We start from the raw sequence: 27,096 nt of genomic DNA, 5'->3' as shown, positions 1-27,096 counted from the left end.
TAAATGCCACGATGATTTTCATGCGACAGTTAACGTCCTTTCTTCAAACTCCAGGGTGAGTCAGGAGCGGCTGTTCTGTGAGGGGCTAAGCTGACACAGACCAATGATGTCGCCCTGCTCGGGGGATGGGTGTGTGTCTCTTTGCAGACAACACATCGCGCCCAGAGGAGAGCGTGACTAGCTGACCTGGGAGCAGCCCTCCATTGCCCCCGGACACTGGACATGACACAAGCCTGCAGCATGACTCCCCTGCACAAGCCGCCCTCACCTTGTGCCATCCCCACAAAACCAGATCAGAACCAAAGGGAACAAGAATGATGATGATGATGACCCTGTACCACCCTTAATTTATTAAAACAGTAAATATATAACTTGCAAGTTTTGATCTCTAAGTATTTTATTCATAACGTATTTTTGACACACCCCATGACTGAGAAAAACCATCTCAGGAAACAAAATGTCTTCCCTAAATAAAACTCGTCCCAAGGCAAGCTTGGGTAGGCTCTGAATAATTGGTGAAGTTACATTTCCATGCGGTCCATCCAACAGCAGTGCCATCCAGTAGAACTTTCTGTGACCGTGGAATTGTTCTCTGTCTGCTGTCCAATATGGCACCCATAGCTGCATACGGCTCTCCAGCACTTGACATGTGGCAAAGTACAACTGAGGGTCTAGATTCTGCATTTTCTTTAATTCTGATCAATAAAGAGCAGAACGTTTGGTGGCTCCAGGATTCAAGCCCGGGCCTTTCTGATTCTAAACCCTGTGCTAATCCACATGGCTAGTAGCTGGCATTTTGGGCAGTGCACCTCCAAAAGGGCTTCACGCAAACCATGTTCCAGCCAAGATCTGCCTGACCATAGTAGAAAGACAACTGGAGGTGACTGGATTGAGTCCGGATACAAAAATAGGTTCAAATTCTCTTGCTTTAACTTTTTTCTTCAGTTTACATAACAGGTAGAAGGAGGACATAACCTAGGAGATGTGGAAATGGGTCTCAATTTCAAACCCTCATCCTTGTGCAGCCTTAGAATGTAGCCTCCTTGATCTGAAGGCCAGAGAGTAGGGCACAGGCATCTGTGTGTCTGCTGGCCTTGGGGCCGGAGTTGATGGCGAATCTAAAAGTCGCCTAGTCGCTTTCCAGGGATCACGCGGGGATCCGAGAGCTGCGATTTCACTCTCTGGGTGTCTGTGCCGCCAATTCTCACACTCAAACCCAACAGCCTGATTTGGGAGCGTGCTACGAGTGTCTGCTACGGCACACGCCCAGGAGCACAATATGCCAAGCAGTATGTCACCCCACACAGGAGCCTGCGCTAATTATAATGTCAGGCTCCGCACTGAGAATCAGATAATTACAGGAGAACATTACAATGTTTCCAAACTCCTGGAGTAAACGCATCTTCACATGTAACCTCCTGGAGGCAAAAAGCAAAGTGATCTGAGATGGTCCCACTCGAGACCACCGAGACCAGAACTGAACGATCTTTGGGGAGCAAAGGGAAGCCAAAAGTAGGTGGGAGGAGGGGCGTGGGGACCCGGAGGAGGTGGAGGGAGATTAACGTTGTTCGGGCCCTACTGTGTCCCGGGCATCGTGATCTGCGCTACATGGCAGGCAACACGGGGAGCGGCCTTGCTTGTTGCCATGCTGTCACCTCACTGAATATTGAACAGCAAGATAGACGTTATCTCCGTTTTAGAGCTGGGGAAACTGAGACTCCCATAATCTTACCTAGGAACACCCAGCTGGCAGAGCTGGTGGCTGCAGGGTCCAAGCCCTGGCCTTTCAGACTCTAAATCCTGTGCTCGGCCCCTCCCTCCACGTCTCCTTCCTTGACGGGGTTGAAGCGGTGACTGTCTGCCTGGGAGTCCCGACCGCCCTCGCTTGACGGTGGTGGTGGTGGGTGTGAAGGGGGCTGCACGGTGTTCACCCCGCACACATATGTGCAGGGAGCCCACAGCGGCAGGTGCCCTGGCGGGGATGCGGCTTCCGCTCCAGGCTTCCTCCACCCACACCTCCTTGCTGAGATGGGCCTGCGGCATCAGGAGTGACCATCACGGATGCTAACATCTGGCGTGGCAAGCTCCAAACAGTGAGACGCACTTGCTCAACTTTTCTGGAATCATGGCTGAAAAGCTCTGTGAGCTCCCTATGGCAACAGGCAGACTGGAGGCGGCATACAGAGACGAGCATGAATCACGGTCTACCGGGACCTGCTGTGTGACCGTGAGCTCGGTCTTTGACCACTCTGGGTCTCAGCTGCTAAAATGTAAACCAGGGGTGCAAATACCTAAATCATATACGTGGAGCACTTGATGTCTGGAGCTCCGAAAGGCCCCAGGAAACGGTGGCCTCCGGTGTCATCAGGGCATTGTTTTCCTGCCAGTGATTTGTGGTGTGGAGTGGGGCTCAGCATACTCACTGACTGAGCCTGGGTGTCTGGCTGCACAAAATGTCCCTCCAGTTTCTGGGAGCAGAGCAACGTGAAGCGGAGGCTGCTGCATCAGGGCTTTTCCGGGAAAGTTCCATGGCTACTAGAACTTTCTATTCACTCTTTGCCCCAGGAAAATGAAGACTCAGTAAGTTCTTCTGTTGAGCCGTTGGCTCCTTTCCACACACGCTCAGCACAGCCTTGTCAAAGCCACAGCATATGGAGACCACGGCAGAATGAAGCAAGTGCCCGGGCTCAGGCCACCAACAATCCCTGGAACCTGGGAGTGTCACCTTCTCCTGGCAAAGGAGACTCTGCAGATGTGATTACCCTGGATTATCTGTGGATGGGGTAACGACCCCAGATTACCTGGGTGGGGCCCACACTGCAGTCACAGGGTCTTTATAAGAAGGAGGCAGGGGGAGATAAGATACAGAAAAGGATGCAGTGTGACCACGGAGGCTGAGATATATATATATATATATATATATATATATATATATATATATATATAACTAAATCACTTTGCTGTACAGCAGGAATCAACACAACGCCATAGGAACTTCCCTGGTGGCGCACTGGCTAAGAATCTGCCTGCCAGTGCAGAGGACACAGGTTCGATCCCTGGTCCGGGAAGGTCCCACATGCCGCAGAGCGACTAAGCCTGCGAGCCACAACTACTGAGCCCATGTGCCACAACGACTGAAGCCCACACGCCTAGAGCCCATGCTCCACAACAAGAGAAGCCACCGCAATGAGAAGCCCGTGTTCCCCAATGAAGAGTAGCCCCCGCTCGCCGCAACTAGAGAAAGCCCACGTGCGGCAACAAAGACCGAATGCAGCCAAAAATAAAATCAATTAATTAATTTAAAAGGCACTGTAAATCAACTATAATTCAATACAAAAAATAAAATAAAAACAAAAAGCATTTTTATCTGATCACATGAATCATAAATATTCATTATAGAAAAGTAGAGTTATAAATCTCACAAAACACGAAGGAAATAAAAATCAGCCGTAATCCTCTAACTCCATAAGCCCAAGAATAACCAACCACTGTTAACATGTTAGTGTATAAATCTGTGGGGTTTTGTTCCCTCAAACAAAATCACTTCTGATGAAAACGTCAAGCGTCTCATTTAAAGCCATGAAATGGGGTCCTATCAGGAGCCGTCAGGAGGACAAGCCAAACAATTAAAATCAACTGTCCTGATGTTCTAGAGACACAGGCAGTGACCTCCAGCTCTCTCTGCATCACAGTCACACCAGCAAAGCAAACTTGACCCCTGGCTCTGATGAGAGGTAAATATAAAGTGTGCGATTTACCCAGCCTCTTTTTCTATGGAACTTTATGAATCACGTCAAACAGCAAGGAAAGTCCAATGTATCCCAGAGACCCACAGAAGTTAAATGCGTCCCTTAGCCCACCTGGCGGCCAAGGTGGATAGGAAACTGAGACACCTGACTCCCCTCCTAGAAAGGAGGCCAGGTCCCCGAATGCACCAGCCATCCCCGGAGCCGGAATGTATAATGTGCTTCAATATGAAGTGTAACATGGGTTCCAAAAACGAGACGGCACAGGTCTTCTTGCAAGAAGCTCCATGTATGGGGGGAAACAGATATATTCAAATAACTGCATTCAGAGTGATAACTATCAAGACAGAGGCAGACACAGGATACAGGGAGGTGTCACCCAGAAACGAGTGATGACACTGTGAAATAAGTGAAATTAACAATGTACTACTTGTCTTCTTTCTCACCGAATCATCCAGTGCCAGAGCTGGAAGGAACCACAGGGATAATTAACACACACGCCTCCTCCCCCCCTCCCGCCCTCCCTGCCAACCCCACCAAATTCTCTGATGGAGCAGTGCTTAAATGAGATAAGTTCTAGAATCCCTTTAAGCTCTAAATCTAACGTTCTCACGTACAAAGACCGTAAGCTACTCATGAAAAGAGATTAGTGGGAACTCCATGGCTGGTTGATTTTTAATTCCACTCTGACACAGAGAGGGAGCCTGTTTTCCGAAAGCCCGGAAATCCCTGGAAGGCTCCGAGCCCAGGAGTCTGTATGACATGGCAGGAGAAGCCCGTTAAGAGACAGTGTGCTCCCAAGGCTACAGAGTGGGGTTGCTTTCACAGAAAACATGCCGTTTCCTTGGGAGATCATTTTCCAAAGGACTCAGCTCCCCGGGCCGAGCCATAGAAGGAACGTTTGGTGAAGGGGGAAGCCCCCCCTATCCTTGGGAGCCTTTGAACCCACCACTCGCCGGTGAGCAGGGCTCACGTCTGCTGGCCTCCATCGGGCATCACCCTTTCCTCCTGAAACATTTCAAGTCCTTGCACGGCTGGACAGTTTGTTTCTCTAAAGCAGGGGTTCCTTCCTGCTCTGGAGCCGTGGGTGGACTTCGTGAGATCTGTGAATACCCCAAACTGCCTGGTAACTGGTTTGCGTGCAACCTTCTCTTACGAGAGGGTCCATAGCTCTTAGCAGATTCCTGGGGGCACTGTGAACCACAGAAGTTTCAGGACTCATTTATCCTTGCACACGTGTCTAAAATATGAAGCCAAGTGCCTTGGGTGTGCGCTCATGTCTGCATGTGGGTCCTCGCGCTCCAGAAACCTCTGGGAGACAGCACACGGGCTAATAAGATTTCCTTTTAACTCCTACATTTTAAAAAAAAGTTTTTTTTAAACAAAATGTCATCCCCAGGACATACATAACTGAACCAGCCAAGACAAAAAAACTTCAAAAAAAATCAATTATCCATTTAGTTGCTGTGAAAATCTACCTTTAAACCCAGAGTCTCGGGGAACATCAAAGCTCTAGTTAAATTTTTAATAAACCACGAAGGCTAGCGCTAAAGAAGAGACCTTTTCAAAGATAAGTTGGCGACAGACAAGCTCTTGAAACGGTTCTCATCAAAAGGCACGAAGCTGTCAGAAGGCAACGGTGGGCGAGTGAACTTCCCTTTAGACTGAAGTTAGAAGCTTGAGACTCTGGGACTGAGCCCCGGGGGGGCCTTCAGAAACACATCTATTTGTATTTAGATCTTTATTCTTTTTCAGCTGGTTAAAGAAGGAGTCTTAAATGGCAGAAAGACAGCCGCTAACTATTATGACTGAAAAGACGGCCTAAGTAACTTCTCTTCTTGAATGATTAGCATTTAACAGGTTGAAAGTGACCGTGGAGGTTTTGGAACTGTGCCCTCTGCAGAGACCCTGGTCTCTCGATAAGCTCTTTAACATACTGGGGGTGAGTATGACCAGATCCTTCCACCCAGGCAAATCCACTTTGGTCAGATTTGTGTGCTGGGGTCCCACGTAAGACATCATCTCAAGACATACTGAATAGCATACTCTCGGAAAACAACCAAAATAGTTGACTCAGAACCCAAAGGGAAAAAAGCCAAGAGAAAAATGCAAGGGAAACAGATGCTGACAAAAACTGGGAGCAAATTGGCCTATACGATCCTATGATAGAAATTCCTAAGATCAGGATAGAAATAAGAGAGGAAAAGGCTTCTCATCTAGAGGAAGATCTCAGCTGAGTGATTAGACAAGATGTTCTGAGAGATTTCCTATGTACACTGCAACAGACAACATACTGATATTTTCACTCCTTAAAGATGACCAGAAGAAGTCTTCACCGCACAAGCAAAAGGCACACACAGGGGAAGAAACTCGGTTTGGCCGTGGCCTTCGCTTCCACAGTACTGAAGCCAGAAGATACCAGAGCAACATCTATAAGAGCTACAAGGAGAGATAGGTACCTCTAGCAAAAGCTATGCCTAGTCCAGTCTCTGCTCCTGTACTGGGGTAACAGGCTGACATTATGAACTCTGCAAGGACTCAGATAATATATCACCTGGGGCTGCTCCCTGAGCAAGGTTGTCACTCAGACTTGAGTTCCAAAACTATGAAAGATGGATCAGAATGTTTAAGAACACAAGACTGAAGGAGTCGGGAGTATTATTAACGCTAATAACAGCTACCACTTTTCAAGTGCTCAAGTGGCCCAGGTACTGTATATCTATAAAATCTTCTTTAATTATCAAAATTGGTATAGCTCACTTTGTAAATAATATCCCAGATATCTCAGTGGTAGCATTATGCCCACTTCACAGATGAGAACACCAAGGTTCAGGGAGCTCACGTCATTTGTCAAGATAAACTAGTTAGTTAAGTAGTAGAGCTGGAATTCCGCAATGTAACCCAAGGAGATCCTCAGGGTCTCTCAATTTGTTTTTTTAATAATATCTTTACTCTTTTTTTACGCTTATCTGTCTTTTCTAGTTACTCCATATAAAACATATTATTTTTGAAACAGAACACCAATCGACTAAAATAAATCCAAAGACACAAAACAAATTACTCCAAAATGTTAAAAGGAAAGGATTGGTAATGTAATAGGGAAGAACCTTTGTATTCTGTTACAAATTCACCACTAAAGGGATGTGGCCTATAAGCTCAAATTATACATAATGGCCCATCTCTGGGAACCCTGGCTCCCAGGTAATGGGCAAGAAAATACCTTTGTTTAGCTCAGAGGAGACATCCTGACCAGGCCCACCTGTGAATGGCTGCAGGGAGGAAGAAATTAACACACCCCCTCCGGAGTCTGACCGGAACCAGGAAATGTCTGACTTTACTCCCTCCCCTTTTAGTATAAAAGAAGCCTGAATTCTAACCCAGGCAAGATGGTTCTTTGGGACACGAGTCCACCATCCTCTCGGTCTGCTGGCTTTCCGAATAAAGTCGCTATCCCTCACCCCAACAACTCATCTCTCGATTTATTGACCTGTCACGTGGTGAGGAGTACGAGCTTGGACTCGGTAATGGTCATGACATCTCAGAAAGATGTCCCCGTGAAGAAAGCAGGTAAGGCAAACATCAGTGTACAACTGTACTGAATTCAATACTTTTAAAAAGGATTAAGAAGAACCAGAGACACTCTGTGTTTACGAGAGGTGCAAGCCACAGCGATCGGGCAACAGCTATGAATTTATGCCCAAACGACTTGGTATCAAATATGTGAAGAAAGGAACTCATAGGTGGAAACTGGAGTGAAATCGTCTGCGGTAACTGGGACCAGAAGTTTTAACACGCAGTGATCGATCCAGAGCCGGTAACCCAAAAAATAAACTCAAGAAAGTTTTGCACTCCCTCCCCCATGCCCCCTCGAGAAAGGACCAGCCTCACGATTGCCCAAGCCCCTTTTCCAGCCAGGCAACTGAGCTGACAGAGTCACTTCACCCTCAGACCCGTGGCTGGACCGCTCGGGGCAAGACCTCACCTGGGATGTTGTGTATGGTGATGGCCAAGATGAGTAGCACGATCCTCCTCCAGCTGCTGCCGCCGGGCAGCACCGGGTTCCCTTGAGACAGCACGGGGGCAGCTGGGCCCTCTGGAAGGTCGGTGGTCACTGCCTTCTTCCGCTGATATGCCTCGCCATTCTCACTCTTGTCTGAGCAAAAAAGAGAGGGATGGAAAGAGAGAGTAGTTTGAAAACGGGCACGTCAGCACTTGGACAAGCAGCAGCTGGAGGAAGCTTTCAGGGCTGGAAAATGGTCTATTTCCTAACTCCCTGAGGGCCCGTGTGTGCTTCTGCCTAGTCCTCCCCGCCTGCAGTCATTCACTTACTCGTTCATTCATCAATCAGTCCTTGAACAGACATTCAGTGCCCAATGTACAGGGTAAAAAGATATATGCTTATGTAGAGCTGAGTCACTTTGGGGTTTTTTGGTTGGTTTTTTTTGCGGTACGCGGGCCTCTCGCTGCTGTGGCCTCTCCCGTTGCGAAGCACAGGCTCCGGACGCGCAGGCTCAGCGGCCACGGCTCACGGGCCCAGCCGCTCTGCGGCATGTGGGATCTTCCCGGACCGGGGCACGAACCCGCGTCCCCTGCATCGGCAGGCGGACTCTCAACCACTGCGCCACCAGGAAAGCCCTGAGTCACTTTGTTATACAGCAGAAACTAGCACACCACTGTAGAGCAAGTATACTCCAAGAAAGATGTTAGGAAAAATTTGAATAATATGTTGCTAAACGGAAAAATTATAATATAGAATAAATAAAAATAAAATTTATAAATAAAAAATAAAATGATAAATAAAAATAAAATTATAATATAGAACGTGATAGCACAATTTTGTTTAAATTTATGTGTATGTACCGAAAACAGATTGAAAATATAAATGTCAAATAGTAAGCTACGGTTATCTCTGAGTACAGGACTTATCAACGAAAAAAAAAAAAAAGGGCAAAGAGATGAAAATGGGGCATCCTAACACTGCCTGTTTAAGAGAAGCAGGACTGAGCACAGATTCTGGAACTAGGCTGCCTGGCTCTCTTCCTGACTCAGCCTCTCATCAGCCGTGTGGTGCTGCCCCTCTATGCCTTAGTTTCTTGATTTATAAAATGGGGTAAGAACAGAACCTATGCCACAAGGGTTTTGTGAGAATTAAATGAGAGGCTGCACCAAAGTGCTCAGACCATACAAAGTGCTTATGTGTGGACTGTGGCTGCTGTCACACGTCCCCTCCCTCCTGCAGGAGGTGACCCTGCTCTACAGGTCACACTGACTCAGGGGGAACCAACTCGGATGCCAGGCTCAACCAAGTAGATTCTCTCCCCAGGGATGGGGGACGGGAATGGGGAAGGACCACGTGACCCCCAGTGTGGGCTCTGCATCCGAAAGGTCATGTGATATAAGGGCAGCCACGACGTACGTGCACGAATGGGAGTAGGGGGCAGACAGACAGAGAGACAGAAGGTAACAGATGTACAGAGACAAGCAGAGATGGGAAACCATGCAGCCAGAGACAGACAGACAGACAGACAGAAATACAGACAAATGGCAGCCTGGGTGCCATAGGACATTCTGACCCTCATGGGCCGACTAAGGTACCCAGCCCTTGGGTTTCATGAGATTACCTTCCTTGTAAAAGTCCCCCTTTGGGGGGAAGGGGGTGAGGGATAAACTGGAAGTATGGGATTAACAGAGGCACACTACCAGATACAAAATAGATAAACAAGGATTTACTGTATAGCACAGGGAACTATATTCAATGTCTTGTAGTAAACTGTAATGGAAAAGAATCTGGATAAAAGGATATACTAGTATGTATAACTGAATCACTTTGCTGTACATCTGAAACTAACACAAAATTGTAAATCAACTATACTTCAATTAAAAATAAAATAAAGGGCTTCCCTGGTGGCGCAGTGGTTGAGAGTCCGCCTGCCAAGGCAGGGGATGCGGGTTCGTGCCCCGGTCCGGGAGGATCCCACATGCCGCGGAGCGGCTGGGCCCGTGAGCCATGGCCGCTGAGCCTGCGTGTCCGGAGCCTGTGCTCCGCAACGGGAGAGGCCACAACAGTGAGAGGCCCGCGTACCGCAAAAGAAAAAAAAAATAAAAAATAAAAATAAAATAAAGTTCCCCTTTGGGTATATATTTGAAAAGTGTCATTTCTTAGGGCCAGATTATGCCAGACACCCATGGTCTCCTGGGTTATTTGCTAATCCCTAATGGAGGCAAACTGCCTGGATCTGAAACACAGGACCGAGACTGAGGCAGGGAACCCAGGCTGCGGTTCACAGCAAAGGAAGGATCTTTCAGACAGGCTTCCTGCAAGAGGAAGGGAAACACCTGGGGACACAGATGGAGACAAGCGTCCCTGCATCATCTGAACCTGCAGAGCCTGACCCAGATGCCACAGAAGGTCACCAGAGCCTGTCTCTGGGACATCCACCACAGGACAGGGCAACCCTACAGCCCAGTGTTGGCTCTGCTACCCCAGGGGGATTATTAGTGGCCCCTTTCACTCCCCAAAGTGTCCTGGTTTGAAAGATAAATTTTATGGCTCCCCAGGTTGGGGGAAACAGCAGAAGCCTGACTGAGGCTCTGCTCAGATGGGGTCCAGCCGACTTGAGGGGTAGGAGGGAACTCTCCGTGGTAACTACTTCCCTTCTCTAGGGACAAATTTTTCACAAGCAAAATAATTCTCATCTCTAAGCTGAAAATTGCAGAAAATTTTTCCCAAAGTCAAATTAAGAAACTTTTGAGCCTTTACGCCTGAGCCCGGGCATTTGGTGCGGCCTCTCCTTACTCCTGGAAGTAAAGCAAGAAAAGGGCAGTTATCTCTCACCCCCTCAGGTGCTTCAAGACCAGGGTCTCATTCTATAAACTGGATCAGATCTTTGATTCCCTTTCCGGATGAGCCTATCTTAGTGGAATACGGTTTGTATGCCAAAAACATGAAAAGAAAAAACCACTTCTTTTGAAAAGCCATTATATGTTTGTTGATTCAGATCAAGCCAGTGCAGGCTGAACAGTAAGAGAGAGCCAGCGAGCAGGTAGACTCACTCCTCCCCAGCTGGTTCTCTTAGAAACAGCTGGATCTCAGACCCACTGGGGAGAAGGGGCCTTTTATCGATCCTCTGAAATGCCAGGGTCGTCAGCCTCTGGAGGATGCAGCTGTCTCAGGGGATAGCAACAACTCCTCCTAGACAATATTTGCACGAGCTGAAGCTAAATATTCACCATGTGGCATCTATACTGTGTGTGTGTGTGTATGTGTGTACATGCATGTGATTACCGCTGGGTACCATCTTTCTTGCCTCAGATATCAGACCGTCTTTGTGTGTGTATGCATAGGTGTGTGTTTCTGTGCACACACGGGTGTTCTTATATCGTTGACAAAACCTGATGACTCGGGCTGCAGAGGCTGGTCGTGGAACTGAACAAAACATGTGGGATTTCAAGCCCATAGACACTAAAGGCACAAGCAAACAGGCCCAAGTGCCGTGTAGGAAGGAAGCCGAGTGGTGATGAAGGGAGCTCAGCTGTCTCCTGGACCAGTCAGTGGACACCACAGATTCCCTGGACCTCCTCTGCACACACGGCCCTGACCTGGATGCTCTCCAGTGGGCATTGATAGGAACAAAAAAAACCCATCTCCTCCCTTTGGGATTTTATAATTTAAGAGAGGACAGACAGGGAAGACGTGAGTACGTTCCTGTAAATCTAAGGGACAGAAATTCACACTCTCTAACAAGCGCGGGAGGCCAGACTGATTTCTGTCAGTGTCACAAAAGGATGCGACTCTGAATTTCCTGCAAATAATGCACAGAGAACAACGGAGATGATGGGTGCCCCGTCAGCAAATTCCAGCACCAAACACGCGTTTAATAGGAACATCGAGAGGCATAAAGAGTTATTAACCGGGACGAGGATGCACGCCTCGCCTTGGGGTCCCGAGGTGTGAAAACTGATGTCACTGCCTCTCCTAGTGGGAAATGGGAGGGTATGAACGCCTGATGCACTTGAGAAAGTTAAATAACCCACCGTTTGGTAACAGCCACGAATGAGTCTGCAACGAGGAAAAACAGTCCAAAAAAATCATTACAGAGAGTCCGGATGCATCCCCAGTAACGAATACCCTTGTCTCTCCCAGAAAGGCTGCTTAAGCCATTGCACAGCATCTAGTAAAATACCAGCGCCGTGGACAAAGGGACCGCTTAAAGGAGGCCTGGCGCGGGGTTAGGGGTGTTGCCAGAGTGATAAGCACCCGTGAGATTTCCTGGGAGGGGAAAGGTCTGGGCATTTTTCGAGTAGGATTTGGCAGAGAGGAAGGACATTTTAGGGAAGGAACACCCGATGTCGGGTTCAGAAATGAAAAACTTCATCAGCGACATCCGGGAAGGGGTGATGCCAAGAACTTATTCTCAACTGACCCTCGATCCTTACAAAAGCCCCATGAAGTGGAGACCACCCCCTTTAACAAACAAGGAACCTGAAGAACAGAGAGGTGGAGGAACTGGTCCCAGGTCACACAGCCGGTCCAAGATGGATGCGGGAGTCAAGCTGGGTCCTCTGCCTCCAGAAGCCACTTCTTCACCTGGGCCCCGTGGTTGACCAGGGGTGGGGGGTGGAGTGGTTACCTGCCCCTCTGTTCGCCAAAAAGGGTCACGAGCGAGTCTCTGCAGTGACATTTAGGAGGCTGAAACCCCAGAGGTTTAGCTCGGAGAGAGTCCAGTGAGCTTGCACTACACGACACCAGAAAAGGCAGAAAAGGCTCAGAGGGAACCTCGTATCTGTAATCAATCACACCTGCTCGTACACAAACCTGAAAACGTTTCAGGCAAAGCTGTTTCTTAACCCAGCAGACCTACTGTTTTAAGTGTAAAGCAGCTGTTAAGCAGGAAGTATTTATTAACACCAAGCACGCGACACAGGGTTACAATCCTTTCGGGAAGGTGGAAAGGAAAGGCTTCAAGGTTGCCCATCGTCAAAAAACATTTTTAAGAAGTTTAAACTCAAGCGTCTGTGAATCCACAGAAAGAAGGGGCCCAGTGCTGGGGTTCGGCCTACCGTCCCCCACTTCATGCTTCCGGGAGAGGCACCCCATCGCTAAGTTTGAGAATGAGAACCGCAGGAGAACAGACAGACCGATCCGAAGCTCACTCTTCCCGCTGAATCACCGGGTCACCTTACTGGACACCTTTTGTTCCCTGCGCTCTTCTCCCTCAAACAAGGGATGTGATTCTTGTACCAACATGTTATACTGCACGGCAAAAACAGAGCCAGGTCTGGTGGGCACAAGCCGGGGAAGGGGCGGGGAGGGGATAAGCCTCCACCCCTTGAAGTGAAAGGCCTTGATGTCTCTAGATCATAGGCTCGAAACCATTTGGGATCAGCGATGCTTTTGAAAGTACGGTGGAGCTTACACTCCTCCCTCCAGCAAAAAAAAAAATACACAGACGATTTAAAAATAATGTTTGAATCCTTATGGATTCAAGGTCGTCAGACTGAGCGCATCTTGCTAGATAAATGCCACGGTAACCTTCGTTTCATAACCCGGGGGGCGTCTCAGCAGGAACACAGGATGTTTGCTGTCCCTGCGATGATGTAACCGGCCAAATCTAATAGGCCCAGTGATGGAAGCTCAGGCCTCCGGTGAATAACGGCAACACTAATTAACAGATCACCGGCCACAAGAGCTTTAAAAATGTCCCCAAGGTATCACTGGAGATGATCTGGTTGAATTAGCACAAACAGGCAAATCCTCATCTGCTAAACACAGAAAGCTTCAAATCCCTGGAAAAACTCCTTCTTTCTAAACCCCTGCTATAAAACCTAAAATGAAGCGCGATATATATTCACTATGCAGTCTACACACACAAAATCCAAAGGCTGATCAAAAGAGGGAAACAGGAGGATCCATTCACTTATATTTCCTTCCCCTTCCTTCTTGTTTCCCAGAGAATCAGAATAACTCGGGGAGAAGAAATTCAATTACCAACATGAGTGTGGCAATGTTTGCTGAGAAATTTGGTTCTGTTTCCTCCATCAGCTGTGGGATTGGCACAACTTCCTTTATATAATGAAGGCTGAATTTGAAACACTGAACGTGAAGCAACTACTCAACATGGGTTACATCAACCTTGGCACGTAGAGAAAGCAAGGCCCATGGAGGCCCTTCTCAGCAGCCACGTGGAACTTCAAGGAAGAGCCAGCATGGTTCTCCCCATCTTGGCAGAAGACGCCTCAGCTTGGAGACATTCAAAACTACAGCCTGTTTCTGTCTCTAAACCTATCCATAATTCTCATACCGTTTCCTTTTTGTAAAGCTGTAAATATAACTACGTGAAAAACCATTCCCCAAAAAGAGTCACCAATATCCCCGATACACTGACTGTCACTTGTTCCTACCCCTCGTCCAGTATGTGCACGTTGATGTTTTGCACATTTGCGGCCAGTGCACGTGGTAGAGAGAACAGATGCTGGAGATATGGCTCTGTCAACCATGGGACTGTGACTCTGTCAATCATTAGCCATAAAGGCTTTAGGCAAATGCTGTATCTGTGTCTCAGTGCCTTTACAGTAAAATGGGTTTCATAGCCATATCTACTTAGGAAGGCTGTTACGAGGACTAAAATATATGTAAAGCACTTGGCACGGAACCTGGCACCTGAAAAGTACGATTCATGTTAGTTATCGCAATTGATTATACATACTTTTTCTTTTTGGTACACTTCCTTTGAATTTTATTTTTTCCTATATAAATATAAAAAATATTAAAAAAATATTTTAAGCTATTTCCTTACAGATACGATACATTTCATTTTATTTTTTGGCCACACCACACGGCTTGTGGGATCTTAGTTCCCCAACCAGGGATCGCACCCGGGTCCACAGCCGTGAAAGCCCAAGTCTTAACCACTGGACCATCAGGGAATTCCCTGGTTATACATCTTAATATACAGTTTCATATTCCATTTGTTTCTTTTAAAACTACAGAAATATTTTCCAAATTTCTTAGCCTCTGGGACTCTAGCTTTTAATGGCTCGAAGGCATTTTTGCTTAGTTCCAAGCCAATCATTTGCAAAACCATTTCTTTTTTATTCAAGCCTGAGCGGTCGCTCTTTCTTTTCCAGATGCTAAAAGATACAGTGCTTCTCTCTTGCCACATGGGGGCGCACTCTTCGGCTCCCTCCCACCCGGATGGGCACCCACCCACCCGGGGAAAGTACTGCTTGACTTCACGAACCAGTTCTCTGTTTTACGGCTTCATGATTCATACATACCGCTGGAACATGTTAAAGGGCTGACCTATCCCAGGAGACAGAGCTTAGCACATGAGGGAAAATTCCTATTGCAATTGGGGGTGGATGGGGAATCTTTGTGCAAAGATCCTTAAATCTTTCAGGTGCTTCCCTGCTTGCTTGTAAGTAACTGCCGGCCAAAAATTGGTTTCCTAATATTGAACCACAGCGGAGCTGTATCACACGTGTTTTACAAATGCAAACGCAGATAGATGCATTTGAAAAGAAACAACAGAAAATTCCCTTCTTTGACCCATGGCTCCCCTTCCACCTTCCAGTACTACCTCCTGGAATTAATCTTGGATTTGATCTCACAAGAAAGGAGAGGCGTCAGTGGAAATGGAGAGAAAAACAAAACAAATTCATTCTTGGCTTTTGATCTTGGGGGGTAGGAGGCAAGTCCTGGTGGTTTAAGAAAGAAAAAGGGTATTCAAGGAGGGTGGGGCAGATTTTGACGCTTCAATATTTTGCCTTAAATGCTGTCTTTAGAACCCCGTGGGCACTTGAAACGTGCCTCAACTGTCAGGAACAGGGAAGCTGGGGGTGCAGTAGAGTGTGATATAATGCAGTCTATCGTTGGTCAAGAGACAGAGGAAAGAGGGAAGGAAAAACGATGCTCACGCCTTTCCTGGGAGAAATTCCTTACAAGGTCACCCACCCAGGAGTGTCCCTAGATCCTCTGGAACCCCTTGGAAAGACCGACATCTAGGCTGCAAATGTAAAGTCCTGGCATAGAACCAATGGCAGGACATTCATTTAAATGTCATCAATTTAATAAGTTTAGTGGGTTGAACTAGTCAAGGCAGGGCTGGTCAGCCATTAATCCATCTCTCCTTTGGGCAAGTACCCCCAATACAACTCTCCTTCCAATAACCTCATTTCTGATTCTAAAGATATAAATGCATATTTAAGCAAACTTGGAAAACCTCAAAGTATAACAGAAGAAAACTGAAATCCCATCAGCTAAAAAAAAAAAATTTAGCGTTTGGTGTATGTCCTTCCAAGTTTTCTCAGGTGGTTTTACATAACTGAGATGATCATATTATACAACTGCTGACTATTTTTACTCCCACTAAACGTAACACAAACGTTTCCGCCGTATGATTAAAAACCCTTATAAGCATTTCAAGCAGTACAAAGTACTATTTACATTCTCACACCATTGAGCCTTTAGGCTATTTCTAAATTTTCTTCCCTATAAATATCACTGCAAAATCTTTAACCTATATAAACAATCAGAGGTCTGAATGAACAAAGCTCCCAGAAGCTGAAATGCTGATCAGAGGGCCTGGATATATTTGTCTAATTAATTTCCAGAAAGGCCACGCCATTTATAGTCCCCTGGGCAGAGTTTGCAAGTTCTCATCATGCCATTTTTTAGTCAGCTTGGGTATTTCTCATTTAAAAATAAGTGTATTCATTTATGGGAGAAATGACATTTCCCTTCCTTTGTATTTCTTTGACTACAAGTGAAATTGAACATTTTTCATCGTTCCAGGCGTATTACTTTCCTCTTTTGTGAAAGGTCCTCTGTCCGAACAAGGCCTCTTTAAGGAATGAGAATATGATTAGCTTTTTCCTTATAGATACGAGTAACTTTCCTGTGATCCACTTATGTGTGTCAGTGAGTAATGAGATGGAGCTGGGAGCAGCAGGTATTATTACACATCAGACGGATGAAACCACCTGGTCACACTGGAATTTCAGCCTCCATTTGCTAAACTCCTTTTTGACATTTCTCAAGACGGCAGAGTGCCCTTAAAAAAAATAAGTGTTGGACAAAACTCTAATTCAAAAACATACGTGCACCCCTATGTTCACAGCAGCACTAGTCACAATAGCCAAGACATGGGAACAACCTAAGTGTCCACTGACAGATAAATGGATAAAGAAGATGTGGTGTGTGTGTGTGTATATATATATATATATATATATATATATATATATATATATATATATAATGGAATACTACACAGCCATAAAAAAGAATGAAATAATGCCATTTGCATCAACATGGATGGACCTAGAGATTATCATACTAAGTGAAGTAAGCCAGACAAAGACAAATACCATATGATGTCACATATATATGGAATCTAAAATGTGACACAAATGAACTTACTTCTGAAACAGAAACAAACTCACATACATAGAGAACAGACTTGTGGCTGCCAAGGCGGGGTTAGGGGAGGGGAGGGATGGACTGGGAGTTTGGGGTTAGCAGATGTAAGCTATCATATACAGGATGGATGAACAAAAAGGTCCTACTGTAGAGCACAGGGAACTGTATTCAATATCCTGTGATAACTCATAATAGAAAAGAATATGATAAATAATATATATGTGTGTGTGTATAATTGAATCACTTTGCTGTACAGCATACATTAACACAACATTGGAAATCAGCTATACATCAATAAAATAAAATTTTTTTCCGAAGTGTTATCTGCTTGATTTAGACCGCTACCTGGTATGGCCCCAAAAGCTAATTTTCTCTCTCAATATTCAAACACAACTGTTTTCTTTTTTTTTTAATTTTTTGCAGACAGTGTACTTTTATTTTTTAATTTATTTTCTGAAGTATAGTTGATATAATAGCTTACATCTGCTAATCCCAAACTCCCAATCCATCCTGCCCACCCACCCCCCGCTCCCCCACCCCCGGCAACCACAAGTCTGTTCTCTATGTCTGTGAGTCTGTTCCTGTTTCGTAGATAGGTTCATTTGTGTCGTATGAAACACCACTCTTTTCAAAAGCAGAGGACATTTGAGAGCTTCTCTTGCTTCCCTAGCCTTCTGTCCCCCCACACCCCTGGGATTCTTGTATGCAGCACAGCATATAGGCAGACCTCAGAGATACCATGGGTTCAGTTCGGGACCACCCCAGTGAAGCCAATAACGCAATAGAGCGAGTCCCACGAGCTTCTTGGTTTCCCAGTGCATATAAAAGTTATGTTTACACTACGATGAAGCCTATTAATGTGCAACAGCATCATGTCTTAAAAATATCTTAAAAATACTTTATTGCTAAAACAATGCTGACCGTCATCTGAGCCTTCAGTGAGTTGTAGCAGTAACATCAAAGATCACCAATGACACATCACCCTAACAAACAGAATAATAATGAAAAAGTTTGAAATAGTGTGAGAATTACCAAAATGTGACACAGAGACACAAAGTGAGCAAATGCTGCTGGAAAATGGCGCTGATAAAACTTGTTCGAGGGACTTCCCTGGTGGCGCAGTGGTTAAGAATCTGCCTGCCAATGCAGGGGACACAGGTTGGAGCCCTGGTCTGGGAAGATCCCACATGCCGCGGAGCAACTAAGCCCATGCGCCACAACTACTGAGCCTGTGCTCCACAACTACTGAGCCCGTGCTCCACAACTCCTGAAGCCCACATGCTCTAGGGTCCATGCTCCACAACAAGAGAAGCCACTGCAATGAGAAGGCTGCACACCGCAACAAAGAGTAGCCCCCACTCGCCGCAACTAGAGAGAGCCCGTGCGCAGCAACAAAGCCCCAACGCAGCCAAAAAAATTTAAAAACTCGTTCGATGAAAGGTTGCCACAAACCTTTGATTTGTTTAAAAAAAAAAATCTGCAAACTCAGTAAAGCAAAGCATAATAAAACGAGGTCTGCCTGTATAGCAAAAAAATCTAATGTGGACAGGACCCTTGCTAGAGTTTCTGAATTTAGCAAATAAAAAGACAGGGTGCTCAGTTGTATATGCATTTCAGATAAAACAGAAACTTTCAGTATAAGTATATGCCGAATATTGCAGGGGATATACTTATGCTAAAAAGTATTCATTGTTTATCTGAAATTTGAATTTAACTGGGTATCCTGCATTTTAACCAACAGTCCTACTTACCCAATCTAGGGTCCGAGTTCTAGGGCGGGGAGAAGATGGGCAGACCGACTGCACTTTCCTCTGAAAGCAGCTACACACTCGTCTCAGTGAAAAACTCTTTCAATGATGCACTACATGGGTCACGTATAATCCAGGGTAGGAAAAGATTCTGTTAGAGACCAAGGAAACTTCATGGAAAGATAACTGAAGTATGTATATATGTATTTATTTCTTTTTGTAAATGTATATATTTATTTTTGGCTGCGTTGGGTCTTCGTTGCTGCACACGGGCTTTCTCTAGTTGTGGCGAGCGGGGGCTATTCTTCATTGCAGTGCGCGGGCTTCTCATTGTGGTGGCTTCTCTTGCTTGCGGAGCACGGGCTCTAAGTGCATGGGCTTCAGTAGTTGTGGCTCACGGGCTCTAGAGCGCAGGCTCAGGAGTTGTGGCGCACGGGCTTAGTTGCTCCGCGGCACGTGGGATCTTCCCGGACCAGGGCTCGAACCCGTGTCCCCTGCATTGGCAGGCGGATTCTTAACCAGCGCGTCACCAGGGAAGTCCCAACTGAAGTATTTACTTTGCTTAGTTACTAACCTTTAGGCAGAGACGCAACGGGAGTTTAAGAAACATAATGAAAACCTTATTTACAATCTTTTTAACTATAACAGATTTCTCCATTTATCATTCTAATAATCTCAATCCACACGATTGTCAGAGGGTGAAATGCTGTCTGTGTAAGAAGGCTGATTAGATTCCCTTGTCTTTTCAGTCAGTACATATTTTCCAGGCCCTGAAAGTCATCCATGCCTTAGCTTTGATGCTTATGAATACGCAATTGCTTTGCTACAACAGAGAAACAAGTAGGTCTGCGTAATTGGTAAAAAATTAAATGTACATCAGAAGAAGAAATGGGTTCACTATTAGCTAAAGATTTCTCATCCATTAAGCAAACCACCCACTAAAACGTTGTTTGTTCCAAATAGCTAAGTAAGATAATAATTTCTACTCTCGGTCAACGGAACCAAGATTTCCAATAAGATTAAAACGTCCACCTACCAGGTCAGCTCTTCTACCGCCTTATCAACATGAGCTCATTCCTGATGAATTAACTGTTCTCCAAAAATAAATCCCAAGTGGACTCCAGAGCTGCCTCTAATTCTTCTTAGCTTACCCTACACATTGTGTTCAGTGCAAACACCCTGGTGGGCAAGAGACCTCCGTAACTACTGAGGGATCCACCAGCAGAAGACATTTGCTTCAAAAGAGTTCCAGCCCCCTCATTAGAGAAAGGGCATTTTGGAGAATTGAAGACTGCTTATAAGAGCTTTACAGAGGACTCTCAACCTCTCCGGGAAACATGGGGGCTCCTCACTTGACTCATACGGTTGTAAATTACCAGGTCGAGGAGGTATCGTCCAAGAGGACAGCACCTATTTCAGGCTTGTGTCCAACTGCTAACATGAACTTCATAGTCATTTGTGTCACTTTCGCCTTTGACGTAAGGCCACCCTGCCATCTCCTCTAATTCTGAGGATAAACATTCGTAGCCAAGACCACTGTATCTCCAAGTGTGGAATGAAGACATCCATTGCTGTGCGCGGTGGAGGCTCTTAAAAGATGACTCCTGAACCACCACCACCCCCATCCCGGTAGCTCCTGAATTAGAACCTATGGGAGAAGGGCCCAGGAATCTGCATTGTACAAGCCATATGTCCCTTCACGCTCACCCCAACATATTCCTGATACAGACTACACTCTAAAAATGAATGTTTTAGACTGCCCAACTACGAATGAGTCGAGGGATTACCTCTGTACTTAAATTTACTTTAGTCCAGGGACTTCCCTGGTGGCGCAGGGGATAAGACTCTGCACTCCCACTGAAGGGGGCCCGGGTTCGATCCCTGGTCAGGGAACTAGATCCCACATGAATGCTGCAACCAGGAGTTCGCATGCCACAACTAAGGAGCCCACGTGCTGCAACTAAGGAGCCCGCCTTCCGCAACTAAGACTGGGTGCAGCCAAATAAATAAATAAATATTTTTTTAAATGTACTTTAGTCCAAATACTACTGCCTAATTTGGTGTCTCAAAGTACTAGACAGAGACATATCTGACCCTTAGTCATAGCTGGGCACCTAAAGAGTCATATGACTTTTTTCCAAACACGCAGTGGGAAAGGTAAAGGAATTTAAGACTAGAAGATGAAAAGTAATTGAACTATCTTGATAGGAACCATCATTTCCTTACATAAAATAAACATCCTTCTTTTTTTTTTTCAAGAGGATATGGGTCATCGTAAGGAAATTCAATCACCAGCAGAAGAACTGAGAGAAAAATAAATTCCTTCAAACCAAGACACTCACTCATCTTGCCTAAGTTGATATAGGCTCTATAGACCGGGACTATATAGGGTCTAAATCAATATAATCCCTCTGTCTATTTATATATATAGCGTTTCCTCTTTTATCCTAGAAGTTGGTCACCAGGAATCAAAACATGACAGGATAGACGAAAACTCTTAGCTTCTATAATCAACAGAGTATCCACACTGCCGATATTAACAAACAGCATGACATTCTGCAAACCACAATGGGAAACAAAATCTTTCTTTTGTCAAAGGCCGCAAAACTGAAAGGAAAACAGGGTGCTTCTAAATAGGTTTAAGTGAGACTAAAATTCCATAAATATTTCTTGGTTTATGGATTTTCTTTGCTTTTCGGGATACAAACAGTTGATGCTGGATCACAGGATAATCGCTGGAGATAACAACGAAAAAAGAAGACGAGCACAGGCCTGAAGATTTAGGGTTTGCTTTTTGTCTTTGCTACAAGAAGGTCAGAGAGCTGGGGCTTGACCCGGATGCAAAGGAGACTGTAAGTCCATGTCTGGCTTCAGTAGGAAGTGTTTCTTGGTCACAGTCCCCAGTGCTGGGCAACAGAAACCAACTCATTCATTGGAAGTGTCCCGAGGGAGGGGCTCGTGGAACCAACCCAGGAAGGCCACAGAACCCACCCTGGAACCCAGACAGGGCCAAGGGAGACCAGGACTTCCTGATCCACCCACAAAATGCCCCCACGTCGCCCTCGGGGTGGCACCCTTATCCCCAATGTCCCAAAATGCTGGCCACTCCTGCTGTAACACTGCTCCCTTTGCCGTCAGGTCCATCTAACTGGCCAAGCCAAGGTCACCTCCAGCTGCCAGACAGGCTGGAAGTCCAGCTTCTATCCTGAAAGCCAGGCTCTGTCTTTCACCAAGACTTGCGAGATGGGGCAGAAGGGAGAGTCCCAAACATGCTCAAGGGGTTCAGGGGCCAAGTAGCTAGGGGAGAGAGGGGCGGAGAGAGGGAGGGAGAGATTCGCGTCCTCAGACATCTAAGTCTGCGATGTCTAATTCTACATTAAAGTTGCACCATATTTTTCTCACTCTTTAGAAAGACACAACGAAATGAACGGAATCCATGGTAGACAATTCTCATGCCAACTCTATCTCCAGTGCTCTACACGTAACCCTAGGAAAGTCCCAACCGCTCAAGATTTTTGCTTCTTCCAAGTGTAACTGGGCTGAATTAGACAGACTCCAGGGCCCCTTCCAGCACGAACCTTCTATGCTTCTGGAGACAGCCTCTGACACAGCTGGCCTAAATGACCACTCACCCCTGGTGAGTAGGAGAGAGCGGCTGTTTCCAGTGCCAGAGTTTCTAGAACTCTGTTCTAGCCCAAGAAATTCCCCCAGATGAGTTTCACGGACAGCACATTCCAACCGTTCATAACATAAGGACGTGCTCTAAATGAGCAGCAAGTTCATTTGCCCCTGGGGAATCAACCTCTTTTGTGACCTCAAGTAAAAGCCCTATTTTCCCTTAAAATATTTTCTGACAATACCCAAATTCCCATCCATTATAGGAAATATACAAAATAATGATGAGCACAAAGAAAGACAGAAAACCACTCACCACCCAGAAGTGACCACCTTTTAAAAATCCTAACAATCCTTTCTATATTTATACTGTGTGTGGATAAATGCAAACACACACACACATCTTTTAATTGAATCATACTATTTTGAAACATGACTTTACACAACAATAAATCGTAAATACGTTCCATATCATAATACATTCTCCCATATCAGAGGTTCTCAACCAGATTCCCGTCAGCTGCTAGAGGTCGAGATGCGCACGATGCAGAGTTTCCAGTAGCCGAACAGAGAGCTAAGAATACGTATTCAGGGGCTTCCCTGGTGGCGCAGTGCTTGGGAGTCCGCCTGCCGATGCAGTGGACACGGGTTCATGCCCCGGTCCAGGAAGATCCCACGTGCCATGGAGCGGCTGGGCCCGTGAGCCATGGCCGCTGAGCCTGCGTGTCCGGAGCCTGTGCTCCGCAACAGGAGAGGCCACAACAGTGAGAGGCCCGCGTACCGCAAAAAAAAAAAAAAAAAAAAAAAAGAATACATACTCAAACATATATACAATGGAACATTACTCAGCCATAAAGAAGAACGAAATAATGCCATTTGCAGCAACATAGATAGACCTAGAGATTGTCATACTGAGTGAAGTAAGTCAGACAGAGAAAGACAAATATCATATGATATCACTTATACGTGGAATCTAAAAAAAAATAGTACAAATGAACTTATCTACAAAACAGAGTCACAGATGTAGAAAACAAACTTAGGTTAACAAGGGGGAAAGAGGGGAATAGGGATAAATTGGGAGATTGGGATTGACACATACACACTACTGTATATAAAATAGGTAACTAATAAGGACCTACTGTAGAGCACAGGGAACTCTACTCAATACTCTGTAATGACCTATATGGGAAAAGAATCTAAAAAAGAACGCATATATGTATATGTATAACTGAATCACTTTGCTGTACAGCTGAAACTAACACAACACTGTAAATCAACTATACTCCAATATAAAGCAAAATTAAATTAAAAAAAAAAAGAATACAGACTCAAGATTCCTTTTCCTGTCAGAAGAAAAGATGTGCTTACTGTCCAAATCATTTTAAAGTCAAGTACAACCAATTAACTTCCAGGCCTCCAGCGAGGTCTGGTGTTTAGAATCATGAAAGGTGGCTGGACAGGAACGATCAATCACCAGTTTACAATTGGCCAAATGTTGGTGGAACTTAAAAGGGCCAATATTTCTTGTTCTGAGACTTCTGTGATGTAAATGTTATCTTTAGGAGTGGTTTCTGAGCCCTTCCTTCTTAGGCTCGATTTAAACAGTATATGAAAAAGAACATGTGTCTAAGCAGGGGTGCTTTCTGCAGCCTACGTTTCCATCATATTGAACATTTTTCCCGTTCATCATTTATTTGTTGTCTGTTTGCAAGGCCATCGCCTCGTATCTGGGCCTGAGCTTTGCTCACAGTTACATCTACGGCGCCCAGCACGGTGTCTGGCACAGAGGTTACTTAAATATTTCGCATACTAACCCTATTAGAGGTGTTATCCTAACTACCCACTCACAGAAGGCACTACTTCAACCTAATCCTCCCCAGGAGACAAAGGGCGGGGGGGGGGGAAGGAGGGGAGAGCAGTTCCATGAACAGTAAATGCCAACCCGAAAAGCAGGATAGTCAAACTCAAAACCTTATATAATCACCAACCCCCCGGCCCCGTGACACACAGCAGCCCAGGACGAAGCTGATTCTTGCTTCATGACCCCCTCTGCTCCCCGATTCAGGATCAACTATCACTGACCGAGTGTTTCTTGTATACCCTGCAAGGCCCCGGATGTTCAATGACCTGGAGAACTTTTTATCTTCTTTAATCCTAGAAGCAGCTCTAGGAGGTATGAACCCTATCTTACAGGTAAGGAACCCTATCTTACCCAACATCCTTCCTTCCAAGTAGCTGCTCAGCCACTATCCCCAGCTCCGCCCCCTTCCTGTAACTGACAGCCTACAGTGTGCGTGTGTGTGCGTGTGTGTGTGTGTGTGCGTGCGTGTGTGTGTAATGCTTCTTCTCTATCCTCTTGGTCCAGGAGGAGGAATTTTCCCTAAATACTCTTGGCCTTTTGTCCCGCCCTTCACACCTCCTGTGGGGAAGAAGTGAGTTTCCTGAGAGATGAATCTGGGGGGACGGACATGCATGGTTCAGCCCCCTCCCTCTTCCCTTGAGTGCCAGGGCGCCCACAGGTAACATGTCTCTGGTCTAATCCCCCATGTGGCAAGTCTTACGGGGGGGTGGGGCAGGGCCCACGTGGCTCCACAGATGTGTCTGTGATTGGTGGCTAAGTCTGCCTAATTCTGCATTCAACATCATGAATCCCATTGTTGCTGCATACAAAACCAATGCCTCTAACCTAACCTTCACTGGTAATGACAGTGAAATTGTTATTTCCATCTGCCTCCTTTGCTTCTTACTGTTGATTCAGAATTCAGACAGGGAAGACCCAACACCCAGTCCTAAACCTGCTCTAGCGTCCAGTCCACAGTGGTCAGCGCATGGATGGACTTATGATTCAAGCCAGCCCATCAAAGTCCTTGGTCTACACATAATGCCCATGGACCCTGCCCCATGGACTCGAGCCTGGCCACGCCAGCAAAGACAAGGGAAATACATCGGGTGGAGAAGTCACCTCAGAGGTGCCATGTTCCCTGTTCCAGACCTGATGCCTATTCGTGAAGCTCCCCCTTTTCCCATGAACTCCCAGTACTACCCTCCCCACCAGGGAGCCAATAAAAATCCCTCTGGCTCCACCTAGTCTAACTGATCCCCGTCATCAGCAACCAAGAGAGGTCAGACCTGAAGTAAGGAAACTTGACTCAGAGACTGAGTGATCCTGCTAGGGATGAGGACTCCTCAGCTACAAAGCAGCAGGGACCGGGGCGCAGACCCAGATCTCCTGACTGCCGGTGTGGGGCCGTTTCCACCAACCACACCACCTCAATCTCTTTCCCCTTCAGCCTCGCCACCACTGCTTCTAAAACCCCAAATCCCCTCGACCCACTAATTCTCTGAAGCATTTGGGGCTCAGGAACGTTTCCTTCCACCACGCAGACCCCCCAGGATGCACGTCACTGCCTTGCCCCCTGTAGCTTCGGCCCTCGCCGTGCTGAACAAACTAGACGTCTGAGGGCAAAGAGGGCTTGAACTTGGCCTCCGGGCCCATCTTCTCACCCAAGGCAGATCCCCAGTTCCTTGTACCGGTCTCCTGGCCTGAGCTCTGGCTGGATTAACCACTCTGCCCTCAAAAGCAGCCAGTCTTCTTGATCAGGCCAGTCACATGTCAATCCCGTGCCAAAGCCCATCCAGAGAAGACCGGGTCCAGAAACGCAGGAGCCCAGAGGCACCTATGAGAGAGGCAGTGAGGGCAAGTGGGCACGGGTCTCCTCCTCCGCCTTCTTCTTCTCTTCCAGAAAGCAAGCCCTGCGTCACCAAGATGGAAAGCTCCCAGACACTGGTCGGATTCAAGAAAATCACATAAAGAATAACAAGGGATTATGTGGGGATGGGACAGGGGACTGGGGCCTACTAACCAGGAAGAAATTCCGGGAGATGATGGACAAAGCGGGGGTAAATGGCACAGCATTCAACAAGGATCAGCAAAGTCCCTTTCCTGGGGGACAGGACGAGGGCGTCACAAAGTATATTCTGCCACAGAGAACCTGCAGGGGGCAGAAGCACCTGTTTTCCTTTTTCTTTTTTTTTTTTTTTTTTTTTTTTTGGCGGTACGCGGGCCTCTCACTGTTGTGGCCTCTCCCGTTGCGGAGCACAGGCTCCGGACGCGCAGGCTCAGCGGCCATGGCTCACGGGCCCAGCCCTCCGCGGAATGTGGGATCTTCCCGGACCGGGGCACGAACCCACGTCCCCTGCATCGGCAGGCGGCCTCTCAACCACTGCGCCACCAGGGAAGCCCAAAACCTGTATTCTTTTAGGTGAGAAGAGCCCCTATGTTAGCGTAACCTACAAAGCTAGAAAGGTGAAGCCCCACCAAGGCCCTATTGGATATTCTTGGGTTAGGTGGGCTCATTTCCAATCAGCACGGGCTTAGGGCTTATAAATAAGGAGCCGCTAGCACATCATTGAGATGCAAATAATTTACACATTATGTAAATGCAGCTAAACGTCTGTCTCTGAAGGTCTGTTTTCCTAATCAGCTAAATATCTCCCCAGCAATACTTCCGTACTATTAATCTGTTCAAAAGAAATTTCGAACAGAGGGCAGAGGTAAACCTCGGCACAG

General features: G+C 46.4%; 1 protein-coding gene across 19 annotated transcripts in view; it reads right to left on the bottom strand.

Moving 5' to 3' along the window:
- Positions 1 to 27,096, bottom strand: part of SLC39A11 (solute carrier family 39 member 11) — a 431,349-nt gene that overhangs the window by 135,780 nt on the left and 268,473 nt on the right. For all 19 annotated transcript variants that reach the window (XM_032618000.1, XM_032618004.1, XM_032618009.1 and 16 more), the window contains one exon: positions 7,729 to 7,899. In XM_032618000.1, coding sequence (XP_032473891.1) covers positions 7,729 to 7,899 — 171 coding nt within the window. The remainder of the gene's footprint in view (positions 1 to 7,728; positions 7,900 to 27,096) is intronic.

Source organism: Phocoena sinus, chromosome 20 (assembly GCF_008692025.1).
Source record: "Phocoena sinus isolate mPhoSin1 chromosome 20, mPhoSin1.pri, whole genome shotgun sequence".
NCBI classification, from domain to species: domain Eukaryota; kingdom Metazoa; phylum Chordata; class Mammalia; order Artiodactyla; family Phocoenidae; genus Phocoena; species Phocoena sinus.
Note: the sequence above shows the minus strand (reverse complement) of the source record. Positions and strands in the feature narration are given on the sequence as shown.